Below are 18,024 nucleotides of genomic sequence, written 5' to 3' on the forward strand. Positions count from 1 at the left end.
TATGTATATACTCTGTTTTTAAAATACATGATTTGTTTTTCATATATGCAAGGACATCTTTTGAATATGTGATGGACATTTTGTTCCAAATATACGAATATTTATATTCATGCATATGGACCTTTTTCATTTCTTTATAGATAATTACAATATTCTCAAACTCATTTTTGATAATATTCTCAATTTATTAAATTAAAAATATATTTTGGGTTTTTATAGTAAAGGGAAATATACATGTTAATGTTAGTAGCTGGACCATTGTTTGTTCTGCTGGAGGCGGAGTTACCATATTGTCGGGTGCGTATGTGCCTCGCCTTTAGAACATGGTTAATAGTATAGCTAGGTGCTGGCTATATAAATGTGCCATGTCATCAAAATTTAGCATTATTAGTTACTCAGACAATAAGGCTGACTATAAGGATAGCTAAAAGGTTACAAACTTTTTTCACTTCTCTCTATCTCTTTTCTCTCATTAAATGTTTTTATCTAGAAGCACACGTAAAGGTGGGCTCTTGCATAAGAATCAACTCCTTCCCTTTTTTTATGTCTCTCCTCCACATAGGCAGAAGTGTCATGTATGCAGGCTTATAACCCACTATTGTACTTGCTCTTAGCAAGCTAGATGCTGGCACCGCCTATAACTCATAAAGAAGCCAAGTTACGGATCGTTAGCATCCCCCAACCAATTGCCCGAGTATGGAAAACAACTAACTTGTGGTGTGATCGATAACTTGGTGCAGGTTAGGTACATTTTGAAAGGGATTTCTTTTCTCACTTCTCTTAGATATGTATATTCTGTTTTTTTAATATATTGTTATTTAGAAAGCATATTTTAATATTTATTAAAGAAAATGTTCACCTTGCACATAAGTTTTTTATATTGTATAAAAAAATACTCATCATGTATTTCCAAAAAAAAATCTTGATCATGTATTACCAACTCTTCATCGTATATTTTTTTAAAGATCATAGTGTAATAAAAAAATGTTAAGCATTCCCTAGAAAATTTTCGTCATGTCTTTCAGCAAATAATCATCGTGCAATCCAAAATTGTCCAACTTGTATTAACAAATGTTCATTGTGTATTAAAAAATCATCATGCAGTTAAAAAATTATTCATCAAGTATTTCAAAGAAATATTCATCGTGTAATTAAAAAATATACACCATGTTCTAAAAAATATACATCATATATTCAGGAAACAATCATTGTGTAATCTGAAGATGTTCATCATGTATCAAAAATGATTATCATGTGATAAGAAATGTACTTCATATAATAAAAATATTTATATTTTCCTTGAAACCCATAAAAACTAAAATTAGAAAAACAAACAAAAGATTAAGAATAAAACAAGTTAAGAGAAAAGAAAAGAGAAAAATGAAAAAAAAACATGGGAAACCCCGAATAAAAAAGACTGGAAACCGATAAAAACAATAGCCAAAAAACCAAAACCCGTCGAAACCACCCTGCACAAAACCAAAAAATAAGGACCGCCCCTCGCGGTGCTAGCTTTGTTACCTCCTGTTGGGAAAGGTAGTAGAAAAACAAAAAAGAATCGCTACTATGAATATCCCAGGATCACTATGAAGATGAATACAAGGTTAGATCGGATTGTTACCAACTTCGAGTTCCAACTGAACAAGAGTCGGTGTAGATCATTCTTGAATTTTCGAACCGCCCACAAACGATCCCTCAAAAAAAGAGATCGAAAGCACGATCTCTCTAGGGATTGCATGAGTACAGGCTTCACGATCCCGCAACACTTTGCTATCTAGAGCTTTGCATCGTCGGAGAACTGGAGGAGGAGAAGAGAACCACACGGAGCATCTCTATTATGAGGACTATAGAAACTTAATACAAGTCCAGTTCGAGAGAGAGGGAGTGCCCAGAATCATGGGACTTATGTGCCTCAAGGGGCACACCCCATCAACTATATATAAGTGTACAGGAGAGGGTGGCGACTTGGGGAGGGCTCCTCCCCATGGCGCGTGGGTCAAAGGAAGGGGAGTCCCCCTCTAACTCCAATTCATCCCCTCCCCCTCTAGCTTGTCCAACAAGCTAAGGGGGCGCCACCCCTTTTGGGCGTCTTAGGCCCATTAGATCCCCCGCTGCCTTATAGGCCTTTAGCATATTACAGGGGCCTAAATAAAGCCCCGGGGCTCCCGGTAATTTTGGGAAAGCTCCTGTATTTATATTAGGTCCTTTTGAACATTTTCCACCTATTCAGTATTAAACGGTATTTTCCAAAACACTTTCGGTAACCCCGAAACTCTTTTCTCTCCGAACTATTTTTTATTTCCGAAACTCTTTTCGGTAATATTTCTCATATTCCTAACTCCTATAGAACTCAACAAATCATAATCCCTTAAGTGTCTGACCCTACAGGTTCGATGAAATATAGACATGAACAAAAACACCTTTTTGTTCAATGATCAATAGCGAAACCGTGGACATCCATATTGACCCCTATACTCACACGATTGATATTCGAGCAAACCTTTGGTTATCATATGTTATTCCTTTTTCTTTGCGATACGTTACAAGACCTGATGTGAGATATATCGGTATCCCCGTGAGATAAACACATGCTCACTAGACCGGTCTTTCTCATTATCGGTTTTGTTCCTTTTTCTCGTTCTCGTGTTCCGGCATCCCCGTGATCAATTCACACTTTGTCTGGCTAGACGATGATAGATGCCATCACACCGAGATGACGTAAGAATATCTCTCCATCGTTGGACTAGCAAAGTCTAGTCTCGAGCTATCTAGTCCCTCATCCTACGTTTCTGATGAACCCATAAGCTTCCGTTATGATCACCCTGTTATGGATGACGTTGGAACAACCCCAAAGTGCATCGTCTGGCATGGAGTGACTTGATACTCTCATGGTATAAGGGATCATAAATACTTTAACTCTCATGTTATGGACATTAGACTTCAGACGATATAACCTCTAAGTATTAAAAGCAACTTATGGTCAATTCAACACGAGTGTTTTAGCAACAATGTGCTCTCACATGTTGCCGCATAAACATCATGAGCATGATCAGGAAAATAGAATCATCAATCAACAATTGTGCTAGTCCTAGAGGCAAGACCATGAATCTTGTTTTACGGTCTATAACTCTATGCATGCTTATGAATTTTCCTCCGAATCGCATATTCGCGAACCATAGCAGTTATAGCATACAATATAAACTATAATTACAAACTTGGAATAAATAATACTTCAAAATTATTGCCTCTAAAGCATATTTTCAACACCTTCATTATTGGCCAGCCCACATCTAGGTGTTGTAAGGTGAGGGGGGTGTAGGAGCCGCAACATGAGAGATTTAGCTTTTGCGCTATTGCCTGCTTTAAAGCGGCAACTAGGAGCTCCCTAATTTGCCATGGATAGATAGTTGGTTGGTCTCAACTTGGGCTGATGTGTCCCCTCATGCAAGGGTAAGCAGGGCTAAAAAAACAAAAATGAATCATGGAGAATACTGTCTTGTTCATTATTCGTTGAGTGCATGAACCTGAACCTGAACCTGTGGCGAGCACAAGTACTAGTTAATTAAGAAGAATATAAACTAGCCGCCGGCCTGCTTTTAAGCATGTGTAGCAAATTAGTATAGCAAAGCCGCCCAGGCCCCATTGCTACGACGAATCATGACGGTGCATGGTGGATATTTTTGTAATGGAGAGGGGCTCAAGAAAGAAAGGTGCATGCATGATCAGCGCAAATACAGGAGAGTAAAATATAGAGAAGACTGGTACGTATAGTATCTAGCTAAGCTCTAGCAGTGTGAGTGTAGTGTAGGAGAGTTGTGTGACGAAGTTTTCTTCAAATTTTCTCGCAAAAAAAAAGAGAAGTTTTCTTCAAATTCATGTGATGATCAGTAATCAACGGTGTCTGCTGATGCTTAAAGAAGCCGAAAGCTAGCATGCCCAAGTTGTAAACAACTAGTGATAGTACAAGGTTAGTTAACAACTAGCCACTGATGTAACTCGGTCGTTAGCCGCCTTCGTCGATGCCCCCAACAAGTTGAGAAATGAATATGCTGCGCTACGTACGTACCTGGCCTAGCTTAGATTAGAGCTGCTTCGAAATTTCTCCTGATCCAAATCCTCGTCTTCTCGACCAATCATTTCCCTCCTTTCAAAATATTTGAGTCGAGCAGATCGATCGAGCACCGCGCGCGGTAGTTTCCAGCCTCGGTTCCACCGGTGTAGGTGCATGCACATGAAGTCACCAGTACGATCCAGCTCCATGTCGACCAGCAGACAAGATTCCATGCATGCGCGCGTGCCTATAAAACCACACGCACACCTCCAAGCTCAGTACACCCACAGCCACATCGGTCCTACTTAGAGACCCAGCTAGATCACCATGGCTTCCTCTCCCTCGGCAGCTCATCTCCTGCTTGTCCTCGCAGCAGCTATGGTGCTGAGCTCTGTGTCTGCAGCAGCGGTGGGTGCTGGTGGCTCGCCGCCGCTGGCCAAGGGCCTGTCGTTCGAGTTCTACCGCGCCAGGTGCCCGCAGGCGGAGGCCATCGTCTTCGCCTTCCTCAAGGACGCCATCCGCAAGGACGTCGGCCTCGCCGCCGCGCTCCTCCGCATCCACTTCCACGACTGCTTCGTGCAGGGCTGCGACGGCTCCGTGCTCCTCGACAAGACCAACGGCGTCGACAGCGAGAAGGTGTCTCCCCCCAACGTCACGCTCCGTCCGTCGGCGTTCAAGGCCATCAACGCCATCCGCGCGCTCCTCCAGAGGGCATGCGGCGGGCCCGTCGTCTCCTGCGCCGACATCGCCGCGCTCGCCGCCCGCGACTCCGTCCACTTAGCCGGTGGGCCAAGGTACGCTGTCCCGCTCGGCCGCCGTGACGGGCTCGCCCCCGCGTCCCTGGACACCATCCTGGGCGCGCTCCCGCCGCCGACCTCCAAGGTCCCCGTGCTCCTCAGCTTCCTCGCCAAGATCGGCCTCAACGCCGACGACCTGGTAGCGCTCTCCGGCGCGCACACGCTCGGGATCGCGCACTGCGGCTCCTTCGAGGAGAGGCTGTTCCCCAAGGACGACCCCACCATGGACAAGTTTTTCGCCGGCCACCTCAAGCTCACCTGCCCGCGGCTCAAGGTGGACAACTTCACCGCCAACGACATCCGCACGCCTGACGTGTTCGACAACAAGTTCTACGTCGACCTGCTCAACCGGCAGGGTCTCTTCACCTCCGACCAGGACCTGCACACCGACGCCAAGACCAAGCCCATGGTCACCAGGTTCGCCGTCGACCAGGCCGCCTTCTTCGACCAGTTCGTCAAGTCCATGGTGAAAATGGGGCAGATCAACGTGCTCACTGGCAACCAGGGTCAGATCCGCACGGACTGCTCCGTGCCCAACGCCGCCCGCAGTGCCGGCGACGAGCTGCCGTGGTCCGTCGTCGAGACCGCCGTGGAGAGCTTGGTGTTGTAGGTAGTAGTAGGGTTTAGTCCATGGATCTCAAGCTTGTTTTATGTTTTGGCAAGGTTTGGACTTTGGAGGTCAGAGTGCATGCGCGTTTAGTTGGTTCAGCAAGACCGTACCAGTTGAATAAAAAGGATCTGTTTTCTCTAAATATCCCTTTTTTGTGGAGTAATGTTACATTTCCAAAAGGTTACTTACATTTTTACAGGCAAGCTGATGTGGAGTGGAGGTTTATGATTGGTAATAAGGGGATGAAGGGGGCCACCCCAGTTAAATTCAGGGGCAGAGAGAATTAGTTTGGATATTTTATAATCTTTGTAGGCCTAGCATTATTGTTTTTCGGGTAAGATGCTTGTATTACTCAAATCACAGTGAGATTACAGTCAATAATGTTTTGCTCAATGGCTTCAGGAGGACCAGACTCCAACGTCATTGTTCTACCCTCTAAATGAGTAAAGTTTGCCAAAGAATTGCTAACTTTATTTTGGGAACATCTAATATGAGTAATACTAGTTTTGTCGAAATATCTGCATATGTATATACACGAACCCTCAGATGAACATTTAGTTGATGATTTGATTTTAAAGTTTACTAGCTAATTACTCACCATGCATGTGAATTTTAAAAATACCCATAAACATTTGATCGATGATCTTTTCAAGGAATATTTGGTTGATGATTTGATCTTTAAACACTTGATGATTTTTTATCAGTTGTCATGTGCCGAATTGATAATTGATAGCTACATTTTTAGGGAATTAATTGCCACTGGTTTTGTGTTTGAATAAAGTCATTTACCTTTCTTTTTTGCGATGATCTAGCTCTCTTTTCCTTGTTGAGAAACATATATTAGAACATAGACGCGCATGCGTGAACCATCACCATTACACATACACACTAATATGGCGCCTACTGAAGACCGAGTTGCGGAGCTTGAAGATGATCTAGATTTGTTTGTATGGATAACCAGGTGATGCTAAACGATTTGTGGCAGGTGGGTAACTTTTCAAGAAAAATTTGGACACAATCACAGCCCCCTACAAGGCTACAATAAAAAAAACCGATTCCACTCAAAATACAATAAAAGTTGGCCGAATCATATTAGCATGGGATCAATTAATTTGGGAGAACCCGCCACGAAAATGACATAGTAAAAAATAATCGGTGTAAAAAAAAGATGCTACACCATTCTCTCAGCAATGCTTGTTCGTTCTTTGCTTTCCCCTCCTTCTACAATGGGTCAACTAGCAGTGTCAAAGCTAGAGCATCACACCGTCAAGTTCAACCTTGTTCATTTTTTTTACGATGCAAGACAGTCATTCTGCTGATTTCGTTAAGATAGGAAAAAGCAAAGAGTACAAAAGTTACATGAGCATACTAACACCAAAGCCCAATACAAGGCTACTCTCATTGCCATATCATCTTGGCAAATGTCTTCTCGAACGAGGAAAGAAACATCAACAGCCTAGAGCATGACATGTCTAAAGATGGGACGATCTCTCTCCTTCCACACATTCCAAAGAACATACATGACGACCTCGCCCATTTTTTTTCTTTCTATTTTGCGAATCAAGCCTGACAGTGTTCAGTTTCCACCATTCCTTGAAGGAGAAATCCGGGGTGAAAATGCATCTAATCTCTGGGTTATTTTGATAATTCATAACAACATATATATCCTTGAACTAATGCCTACCAAAAGAACATTTCAGGAAAAGGTTTATGAATTTGGAAAATAAAAAATTGGAGAAAAGTTCATGTATTTTAATAATGTTTGCAAATTTGAAAACTTCATGAATTAGGAAAAGTGTGAAAGTTTGAAATTTTCATGAATTTGAAAAATAGTTCAAAATTTATTTTATAGTCCACGAAATCATATTGAATTTTTAAAAATAAAGAGAAATAAAAAATCAAATAGAAAACTAGATAAACCAAAAAAGGGGGGGGGAGCGAAGGTAGCTCCTGGAACGTTCTCAAAACCGAAGAAGTTTTATTTTAGAGCAGAGGCATCGGAAAGAAGTCAAAAAAACCACATTGCTGCATTCCCGCTATATGGGCTTGCTTGTTTAAGAAATAGTCATCGATTTGTTCCATTCCGTTGCCACTCGGCCCGACGCTGGTCTGGCCCATCTATACCACAGCCTGATGGCCCGAGGTTTCTCTAGGTATAAATCCGCTCGCTAGGCATCAACCATGTCGTCCAAGAGATGGAGTCCGGTGTGAGGGGGTCCAGGTGCACCGTTTCCAGGGCATCCCAAGTGATGATGAACTCATGAATTTGGGCAGTGGTAGTGAAGTTCCGAAAGGATCACACCCAACGATTGTCTTGAAGAGCACGGATGACATAGATACACTTTTGCCTCGCAAGCCAGAACAAGGATGGTGCTATATCTTTTAGAGTAGTGCCATCAAGACAATGATCATGCCAAAACTTACCCGAACCCCACTGTCAACCACGACCTTGGTAGATATACAAAAGAGCTCCCTGTCGACCTTATCACATGGTAGATCCAAGCCGTTCCATCTTCCATGGTCTCTCCGAAGTGGTCCACTGCAAACCATGACCAACTTAGATGGAGCGCCCTCCCAAAGTGCTCTGAACCAAGCACCCAGAGCCCTCCAGCTCATGCGGGTGATAAACGACCGACCAAATAATGAGATAGTGGTCACCATCCTCACCAGTCCAAAATGAAGGCACACCGCAATTTATTGAATTTTTTTCTCACACACTTACTGAGGGGAAAGATAGTCATATGAAGAACCTCGATGGTTGAGAGCACATATTTGGCAAGAGCAATTCTTCCGTCCATATTGAACAACTTACCTCTCCAAACTTTAAGCCTAGAGCCTCCTTTATCAATAAGAGGGTGGAGATCCACATTTTGCAACTTTTTGAAGTGGAGGAGCAGCCCCAAATTTTTGCATGGGAAAGTGCCAACCCTTGCATGAAGGTGAAACCTTGTTCATTATGGCATATATTATTTCACCAACGAGCAACGATGAAAGACTAGACAGATGCAAGATTACAAATTCCACTAAGTTCAGTTAGTTCTATGCCAAACCTTTGATATTATTTATTTTCATTGGTTGCTATGTTGTTGCAAATCATGTGCAACCTATGTGGAGCATACGGTTCGCCTTTTTCAGTCAGGAGTCAAACTTAGCTGAAAAAAGCATAGTCAATGTAAACAAGAAATTTGCAACTTCAATCGGATATGGTTCCATTCACCGCCGATCCACACACCAGTAAAATATGAAATTATGTGTAACCAGTGTCATGTGTGATGATCTTTCAAATCAACATTGAACCACAAAAATACATATCCCCTTACAATGCACAGACAAATTAACTAACTAACTATAATTTCATAACTTAATTCTTGTGGTTTTATTCATTGGCAGTCCGGTCCCACACAAAGATTATGGCCATTTTCTAGCAATGAAGAGAACACGAGAGCTCCTAATCAGTGCCTTCAGCTCCGATGTGCTGCATATCGCACAGGGAGCACATGGGTCGAGGCCCAGTAAGCTTTTACGCTCTGTGCTTGCTTGTTTCACACGCTTATGCTTGTTTTTTTTTCTGCTTGTTGTTCTTTGCTTTGTTTGTGGATCTTTTTCTCTGGATAAAACAACTAAGTTTTTTTGTTAACTCAAAAAAGTTGGTGAATTTCAAAAAATATTGTAAAATTTTAAAATTTTGAATATTTTTTTAATTTCGAAGAACTCAATAAATATAAAATACTTCATAAATTTGGGGAAAAACTTTAAATTATGCATGAATTTTAAAAATAGTTAAAATTTTGAAAATTTCACGATTTGTTTTGAAAAAAGGTCTGTCTAGAGCACAGCTAGATTGACCTAGTGATTGCACATCTAAGTGATTCTATCAAACATAAAGAAGAAAAAGAAAAAAAATATCCGCACGAATCTCCGTGTAAAATCAATGACATAAGAGTTTTTTTTGCGGGGTGAAAGAGAGTTTTATTCCATAGAAACAGAGTTACAATCTGTAAGTGCATCTAGTGCCACCCCTAGTTGGTTTTGGAGTATTGACGACAAACCTGGTTGAGGGACTAATGTGTTTGTGAGAATTGCAGGATAACACAGGTAGTATTCCCTCATTGATTCGGTTTACCTACCAGAGATGACCCCTAAAAATGCATGAAGACATTGAAGACAATGGTGGTATGTGAAGATATTCACATTGAAGACTATGACAAGAGAAGACATCGCGTGAAGACTATGGAGCGCGAAGACATAGTTGTTTCGTTGTTTCCTTTTCTTCTTTGTTGAGTCGTAGGAACCACCGTACTATTAAGTGGGGTCCCAATGAACAAAGTCAGAGTGACTGAAGTGATGCTCAACCAAATCATATGTCTTCGAGCGAAGACAATGAGAGCAAATCTTATCCAGAGCTGGATGAGTCAGCTTTACTTGTAGCCCAAGTCAAGTTGCCACGTGTGTTTGAAATCCGACCGTTGGAACATGTGTCAGTTCCTTAGTGACCTAGGGTCATTTCGGACAAATCAGGTCGGGTTGCCTAGTGGCTATAAATAGCCCACCCCCTACACCATAAATTGGTGGCTGCTTAGAGTTCGTGCACGGCTTTTGTCGTTTGAGAGCAACCCACCTCCGAAGCTTTCGAGAGAGAGAAATCCTTGCGAGGACAAAACCCAAACACCCAGAGCCAAAGAGTGTTAGGCATCACTAAAGTCTTTCTGTCCGCGTGACCTGAAGACTTGTTACACTTGACGACTGTGAATCCTCCAGCCGGTTAGGCGTCGCATTCTGAGCATCCAAGAGTCATTGTGGATCGCCGGTGAACGAAGTCTGTGAAGGTTTGGAAGTCTACCTTGAAGACTTACCAGAGTGATTGGGCGAGGACTGGGTGTGCTTAGCTCAAGGGGGATAAGGTGAAGACACGGTCTTCTGAGTTAAATCTCAGCCTCCCTAACCAGATGTACAGTTGTCACAGCAACTGGAACTTGTCCAACAAATCCTTGTCTTCACCAAGCGACTGGTTCTATCGTCTCCCTCTCTTTACTTACAGTTTATCTTCGTGAAGTCATTGCCTGTTTGCATTACCTGTTTGACTTCACTGTGTGACTATTATTGTTGTTTGGCTTCATACCATCTTCCATCCTGATCCCTACTACCTAGCTGCTATTAGTCTTCGTGCTTTCACTTCATTGAATACTTGACTATGGCTTGTCTAGTGTAGTCTACCTTCCGCTGCATATCAATAGGTTCATTCTATTGTTTGTCTTCGAAACTCTCATGTTTTGAAGACTTTCATAAAAATCGCCTATTCACCCCCCCTCTAGTCGATAACTAGCACTTTCACAATCAGTTGGCAAAAGCTTAGCGATACAAGGTGGGCAATTCTGCAGCCAACAGCCGTGCTACACTGTAACCTCCCATAGTTTGTGAGGCAATCTGCTACCTTGGTTTGGCTTCTAGAAAATTTCAAAGGAAAAAACTCTCTACCGACTAAAAGAAACTTAATCTCTGAGATTAAATGACCTTATGCTGACCAGTCCAAAATATCTGAGGCTAATGAAGAAAGAACCATAGAGGAATAAAACTGTATTACCACCGGTAGGTTTGATCGTTCCATGGTGATCGCAAGACCTTCTCTCAACGCATCTAGTTCCGCTTGAAGCTCATCGTTACAGAAGAAAAGGTAACGATAGGCTGCAAAGATCAGTCCACCATCTGAATTTCTTAGGATCATCCCTGAACCCGCGGTTCCATCAGAGGAAAACGAGCCATCCACCGACAAGGCGACTTGCCCAGCAGCCAAAGCATGCCATGGATTAGACCGTGAAAGTGTTTTATTCCTCTGTTCATGTGCGAACTCATACTCCACCATCTTGCATCTTATCATCTCCTCTACGCTATACTTCTTTGCATGCCATATAGGGTGCAAGTAGCTGTTAAGAAAATCAACAGAAATATGTACCGGGACGTGGTATTTACCATGTAGCACGTCCGTCCTCAAATTCCAAATTCTCCATATTAAAATAAGGACCATCTCTCGCACTCGTTCATTACTGTTTGCAAGCACATTAAGCAACCATTCCTGTCCCGAATCAATAAGATTTTCGTTACTTGGGAGCGGCCAGATCGTCCGCATGCCTTCCCGTAGTTGCACTGCTGCTATACACGACACCAAGGCGTGGAAAGAGCTCTCATCTTCGACACCGCACAACGGGCAAGTTCTGCGAGTATGAAGGTGTCTATATTGCATGCATTTAAAAGTAGCGAGAGCACCCGTCGCTGCCTTCCAAGCCATAACTTTCATTTTTTTTGTGGGACGTTTGCTTGCCAAATAAGACTCCAAATTGGTCTTGTACCACCATGTTGAGCACTAGAAGCGCTTGAAGAAAAGGTCTCCTCATGATTTTTCATAGCCAAATGGTAGGCACTTTTCACCGTGAATTGCCCACTTTTCTCTGGCTGCCAGGCAAGGAAATCATCACGCTGCCTCGACGAGGTGCGAATCTTACGAATTTGCAAAATATCCATAGGCCAGAAGTACCCGATGTGCAATACTTAGGGCATATCTAGATATCTCTTAGAAAAACCATTTAAAAAGTAAAGTAAAAAAATTAAAACAGAAAACCGAATAAACCAAAAATAAACAGGAAAATAATCCAAGCGAAGGAAGCTTATGCAATGCTCCCAAACCGAAAGAACATTCACTGCTGCATTCCCTTATATGGGCCGTCCCCGTCCCGTTTAAGAATACCCGGCCCGGGTTTGGCCCATCCATACCACGGCCTGATGGCCCGAGGTTTCTCTAGGTATAAATTCGCTCGCCAGGCATCAGCCGTGCCTTCTCCTCCCCCCTCTGCTCCTTTCCCCGCCGCCGCCGCCGCCGCCGCCCCCTAGGATTTGCGCAGCCGACCTCCGCCGTCCACCATGGTGAGTTGAGCCCCTCTCCTCCGACGATCTGCATGTCTCTTTCGTCCGTAGCTGCTGGATGATGTGGTAACGAACGAGCGAACGAAATCATTGTGATGCAGCCGAAGCAGATCCACGAGATCAAGGACTTCCTGCTGACGGCGCGGCGGAAGGACGCGCGGTCGGTGCGGATCAAGAGGACCAAGGACGCCGTCAAGTTCAAGGTGCGCTGCTCCAGGTACCTCTACACCCTCTGCGTCCACGACACCGACAAGGCCAACAAGCTCAAGCAGTCCCTCCCCCCAGGTCCCTTCCGTTCTCCCCCACCCTCTTGTCCAGCTCTATCTTTGTTCTTTGATTAAGTGTTCTGATGAGTTCTTACTAATTACGCACAGAAAATCACCCGCGAGCAGTAAATCTTGAGCGATAATCATAGTTATGCGAATAATTGTTTTTATTTTGCAACAAACCCATGCCCAATTGTATCAGCTAGAAGCATGTTGGCAGGCCTGGTTGCACACATCACTGCTGCGCTGGCTACCACCAGTTACCTGTTCCTTGTACTACTTCGTAGTAGTAGTAGGACTGCACAGATCAGTTAACACTTGGTCAGGTGTATGTTGTTCTTGTTTGTCCTAATTTGTTTGCATTTCCAGCGATGTTTTGACCGCATAATGCAAACATAGCCTTGTTAATCTCATATATCTGCAATGTGTGTGGTCAAACGCCATTCAGTTTTGTACATGACTACTGTATTGGGTAGGTATGCTCAAATTGTGGTAGTACTACGTCCTCAGTTTACGCATTCATTTCTTGCATCTTATATAGTCATTGTGACATGTATCTCTTGTGCCGTTCTTCGCTGACCCACTGTTGCTCAAATCTTACAGCCAGCCATTTTTTGTTAACACTTACTAACTGCGCTGATCTTTTCGCTGCAGGTTTGAATGTCCAGGAGGTTTAAGAAGCATCAAGCCAGATCATGCCTTTACCAGTAGCGGGAATGTTGGATTTAGCAACGTCTGTGCTCAGTAAACGAGTTCGCCATGAGTATGTTCTAGACTGAAATGTAATGTTTGGGACCTGTGAGGATTCTATGTTATTTCACTTGCTGGAGAATGGAGATATGTTACTCCCTTATATCCTATATAAATTGATTGGATTGCACACTATTTTTCCTCCTTGTTTGTTTTGCATTTCCTTGAAGCCATTCATTGTTTGTTCTGAGATGCCATTTGTCTATGGTTTTTGTGGTTGTGATGGTGAAACCAGTTGTTCTTCTGGTTGGAGGATCCAAGGAAGTTGTTTTACTTATCTATGGTTTAAGCCGTGCTATATATGTTAGTTTTGGTCCTAAATGTTTTAATATAATAGTTAAGGAAAAATATACTTGTTTCGTTGCTTGACATAACCATATGAATGATATAAGTTTGTGGATAGGCCATGTAGATAATTTTGATCACAACTTGTATGGTTTCTGATTTCTTGTTTCTTGGGTATTTGGATTTCATCAGTCATCTTATGTACGTATCAGTCATTTGGTCTATTGTTGTCGAGCTTAATTGTTGTTGGTTACTATTGCGGTTATCAACGAACAACAATGATCTACAAGGATGACCTACTATGTGCATGTATTGATAATCTGATTTCACTTATAGAATAACAGGCTTGCAAATGCCGTTGTATGTGTGTATGGAGTTAATTGCACAGAAGTACCATATTTGGGGCATCACATGCACATTGGTACCATGATTGCTAATTTTTGCATGTCAATACCAACATTGTTCCAGGTTGTTGCAAATAAGGCTAAAAGTGTGTTTTATACGTATTGACGCTATATCCGACAGCTCTGGCCCACCCGTCAGGTGCCACGCTGGCCAATCGGCGCGTGCCCGCGCGCTGACTAGGACGAGCCGCCCTCAACACCCGGTCCGGTCGCACCGGTTCGCCCCCACCGCACCATTCCCCTCCCCTCCTCCTCCTCGACTCGTTCCCTCCATCGCCGCCGCCCGCGTTCCCGACTGCCGGCCGCCGCACCGCCCCGCCGACGCCATGGTTTTGGAGGACGAAAGCAGCGAGGACCAGTCTAGCCTCCCGTACATGCACTCTTCCTCCTCCACCGACGGGCTCAACCAGGTCAGTACAGTGAGTTTAGGGTTAGGGTTTCAAATTTGGGGTTTCTTGATTTGGTTGATTTAGGTAGGTTTTGATTTGGCCATTGTCCTTGTGTGAGCTTCTGCAGGTCCCTTTCAGCCTTGAAGATCCAGATTACAAGGGGCTTGAGCTGGATTTGATGTCCCCATGTGAGAAGCACGGCATGGCATCTGAGAGGCTTGTTGCCTTTGAAGTTACAGACACAGGCAGGAGGTTTTTAGCATGTGCACAGCCGGTATGAATGGTAGGCATAGTGATTTTTTCCTTAGTTTGTCAGTGGCATATTGAACTGGAGTACAATTGCATAGTCATTTTGGTTCATAGTGGTACTAGAGTAGCTTATTTAGGTCAAGCATGAGTACAGTGCCTTATTTTCCATAATGGACTAAATGAATAAGAACCATTTTCACACTGACCATATATTTTGCTTGCTGGAGTACTCTGCTTGCTGTGAACATTTTTGAACTGACCATATGTTTTGAACACTCCTTGATATGAACACTCCCTGATCTACGCATCTTATATTACTCAAAGATTTTAAACTGTTTATATGGAGTAGCATACAGTTTTTGCACTACACATGGAGATCTGATAACACTGAAGCCAAGTGATGATCAATGAAAATGAAGCTCATTGTTTCCCCATTATAAATCAGTACTCTATGTATAAATCAACTATGGCTTGGAGTACCAGTTGCAGAGTTCAGATTCATTAGTTTTTCAGAGTACTAGTTGGTGAAAATCCTAAAATGGAAACTAGAGTAATTACCACTAGAATAACTAACCTAGTCAGTCAGCTACTCAAGTGGCTGCTCCTCTTGTTAAATGTAGTGATCTTCTTGTTCTGATGCTAAATGTAGATATTCTTGTTGTTCTTGCAGTGATCTTGCTCTTACTCTCTTGTGTAATTACTTGGTGTATGAACTCTTCTTGTTCTGATGATAAATGTAGATATTCTTGTTGTTGTTTTTGCAGGAAGGTAACAATTGTGGCTTTGTTGAATGGGTTGATCACCAATGGCCCCCAACAATGCAGAATGCATTGTTGAAGCTGTGGGCAATGGTTGAGGATGCCAGAAGTGCTAGGGTCAATGACAATCTTGAAAGTGCTTTAGCTATTCATAATCTGACAGAAGAGAAGAACAAGCTAGAGGCCAACTATGACAAGTTAGTCCAGGATGTGCATGAACTTATGAATTTCCAGGAGGAGAGGGTGATTGATTTCAGTTATCTGCAGTCTAACATTACATATCAACAGGAGGTAAGAAAAGAACTGATTGCTGATATGAAGGCACAGATGGCAACTGAGATGGCAAAGAAAGATGCAGAGACCCAGAAACTTACTCAGAAGTATGATCTGCTGGTCAACCTGACAAGAGCTCAAGCAACAGTCATTCAGAACTTGAACTTGAACAATATGAAAGAGAAGCAAGTGCTGATTGAAGCTAGGATGAATTTGGAGCTGAAGAATGCAGAGCTAACAAAGTGTCAGGAGAAGCTCACCCAAGAGAAGCTAGAGTTGAAGCTTTAGGTTGCTGATCTGCTTAAGGGAGAGGAAAAGCATATTCAAGAGAAGTGCCAGTTAGAGCTTCAAAATGCTGAGCTCATGATGGGAAATGAAAAGCTGAAGGAGAAGTTCAAGGGGAATCAGGCCATCTTGGAGAAGTGAAGAAGATGAAAATGAGATTAGTGGCATTGCTGACCTTTTGGGAATGATGGTTGTGTAATGACCTAGCATCTAGGAACTAAGGTTGTGTACTGTATGCTTGTACTAATTGTGAACTATGGCTGTGTATGTATGTAGTAGTTATGCTATTCATCCTTTTGTGAGAAAAGGATGAATTATGCATTTGAACTTGAACTCCTCTATGTATTATGAACAATGGTTATGTATGGCTATAATGAGTTGAACTCCAGTAACTAATGTGTGTTGTGATTGCTAGACATGGATCAGTTTCTTATTTTATAGTGCCATGTCTGAAAAAAATTATATGATTGCTAGACATGGATCAACCTTGAATACATCATGTTGATGGATATGCTGATTATGTAGATGGATATGTTGATGATGATACATTATGACAATGTTGCAGCAAAACACTCATGTCATACAAAATAAAAAAGGATGAAGACTGACTCAATCTCATTGCATCAGAAGATAATTTCACCGATCCATTACACATTAAGCAAGAGCATACAAAAGACAACTTGGCTTAAACTAGAGCAACTTAACTTGTCCAGTACATTGCATTTAGATTGGCTGCAACTAAACCAACTACCTAACTTAAGATTTTTCCTGCAACTAAGCCAAGCACAAATATAGTGAAAAGAAACAGCACATTGTGAAATTTGGCCCTAATCCCAGCAATCTCTGCATTCTTCTCTGTCAGTTGAGCTTGCAGAGACAGAACCATGGCCTCCCTTGTGCCATCATCTTCACTGGGAGTTAGCATTGGAAACTGATCTTCAGATCGAGCAACAGTAGCACCTTTAAGTCTCCAGACTTCATCACGCAGATCCCCAATGAGCTCACTCCAAAATTTGGGCAATGGGTCATCATGCCATTCCACAATCCACAGCCACCGTGCTATTAAGATGCACAAACAAATTTCCAAATATATATAATTTCACATACTATTGCACAGAAGAAAAAGGAAGAAAATTAGGCAAAAAACCACACTCACCATAGCATCCACGCAGCTATAGCACATCCTACCAGGGTTCAGCTTGCTCCAGGAGATCCATCTTGGCGCCTTCCTCGGAGTTTCGTAGTGGCACATCACTGGAGGCTCATATGCCATTGGGTTCTCGCGGTAGCGCACCGGCGAGCGCGACTCCTCCCCCTCTTTCCTGTAGCTCGACGGAATTCAGGAGCGGACCCGGCACTTGACGACCACGACATCTCTCTCTCTCCGCCGCCGGCCCCAGCTCCCCCTCTCCACGCTCAGATCTCTCCTTCGCTGCGCTCCGAATTGACACCGCCTGGACGAACCCTAGTTTCGTTCCCCACTCGCTCGATACAAGCTTGTGATGTCCCATTAATAGTAGGAGAGGTATCGGTCCCACCTGTCAGAACCCCCAAATGTGGTACTGCATGTTATTGTGATGCCCCAATGTTGGTACTGACATGCAACTAATAGCACCAGTATTGGTACTGACTTGCAAAAACTATCCCCAAATGTGGTACTGCTTTGTAAATATTGGTACTGGATTGTGCCAAACAAACAGCCATAATTCAGGCACCACATCAACATGCACTAGCACTGGCAACAACATACATGCTTGTATATAATAATCAACATATGAGCTCCAATTTGTAGGATTATGCATGACAAACATAATCATCAACATATGCATCCAAAATATGCATCAACTAGAGTACTCCACCTGAAGTTCAACATTACAATAACCAGTAATGGATTGTGCCAAAATATGCATCAAGTGGCAACACCACATCAACATCAGCATCAAGTTTAACCAAAATAACACCACTTCAGTTCAAATTACATGGCCCCTCTTC

General features: G+C 42.9%; 4 protein-coding genes across 4 annotated transcripts; all 4 read left to right on the forward strand.

The window, feature by feature from the left end:
• The first annotated feature begins 4,342 nt into the window (after positions 1-4,342).
• LOC109784696 (cationic peroxidase SPC4) lies at positions 4,343-5,712 on the forward strand. Its single transcript, XM_020343297.4, has one exon. It carries the CDS (start codon positions 4,379-4,381, stop codon positions 5,456-5,458), a length of 1,080 nt encoding a protein of 359 aa, XP_020198886.1. The 5' UTR covers positions 4,343-4,378; the 3' UTR covers positions 5,459-5,712.
• A 6,525-nt stretch (positions 5,713-12,237) lies between these two features.
• Positions 12,238-13,524, forward strand: LOC109784704 (large ribosomal subunit protein eL38z/eL38y). Its single transcript, XM_020343306.3, has 3 exons — positions 12,238-12,373; positions 12,475-12,658; positions 13,294-13,524. Exons 1-3 carry the CDS (start codon positions 12,371-12,373, stop codon positions 13,314-13,316), a joined length of 210 nt encoding a protein of 69 aa, XP_020198895.1. The 5' UTR covers positions 12,238-12,370; the 3' UTR covers positions 13,317-13,524.
• A 132-nt stretch (positions 13,525-13,656) lies between these two features.
• LOC109784709 (uncharacterized) lies at positions 13,657-15,245 on the forward strand. Its single transcript, XM_020343309.4, has 2 exons — positions 13,657-14,488; positions 14,595-15,245. Exons 1-2 carry the CDS (start codon positions 14,405-14,407, stop codon positions 14,745-14,747), a joined length of 237 nt encoding a protein of 78 aa, XP_020198898.2. The 5' UTR covers positions 13,657-14,404; the 3' UTR covers positions 14,748-15,245.
• A 289-nt stretch (positions 15,246-15,534) lies between these two features.
• On the forward strand, positions 15,535-16,035 carry LOC141020837 (uncharacterized). The gene has a single exon (XM_073495784.1). The coding sequence runs from the start codon at positions 15,535-15,537 to the stop codon at positions 16,033-16,035; it is 501 nt and encodes a 166-aa protein (XP_073351885.1).
• The last annotated feature ends 1,989 nt before the right edge of the window (positions 16,036-18,024 follow it).

Source organism: Aegilops tauschii, chromosome 3, assembly GCF_002575655.3.
Source record: "Aegilops tauschii subsp. strangulata cultivar AL8/78 chromosome 3, Aet v6.0, whole genome shotgun sequence".
Classification (NCBI taxonomy): domain Eukaryota; kingdom Viridiplantae; phylum Streptophyta; class Magnoliopsida; order Poales; family Poaceae; genus Aegilops; species Aegilops tauschii.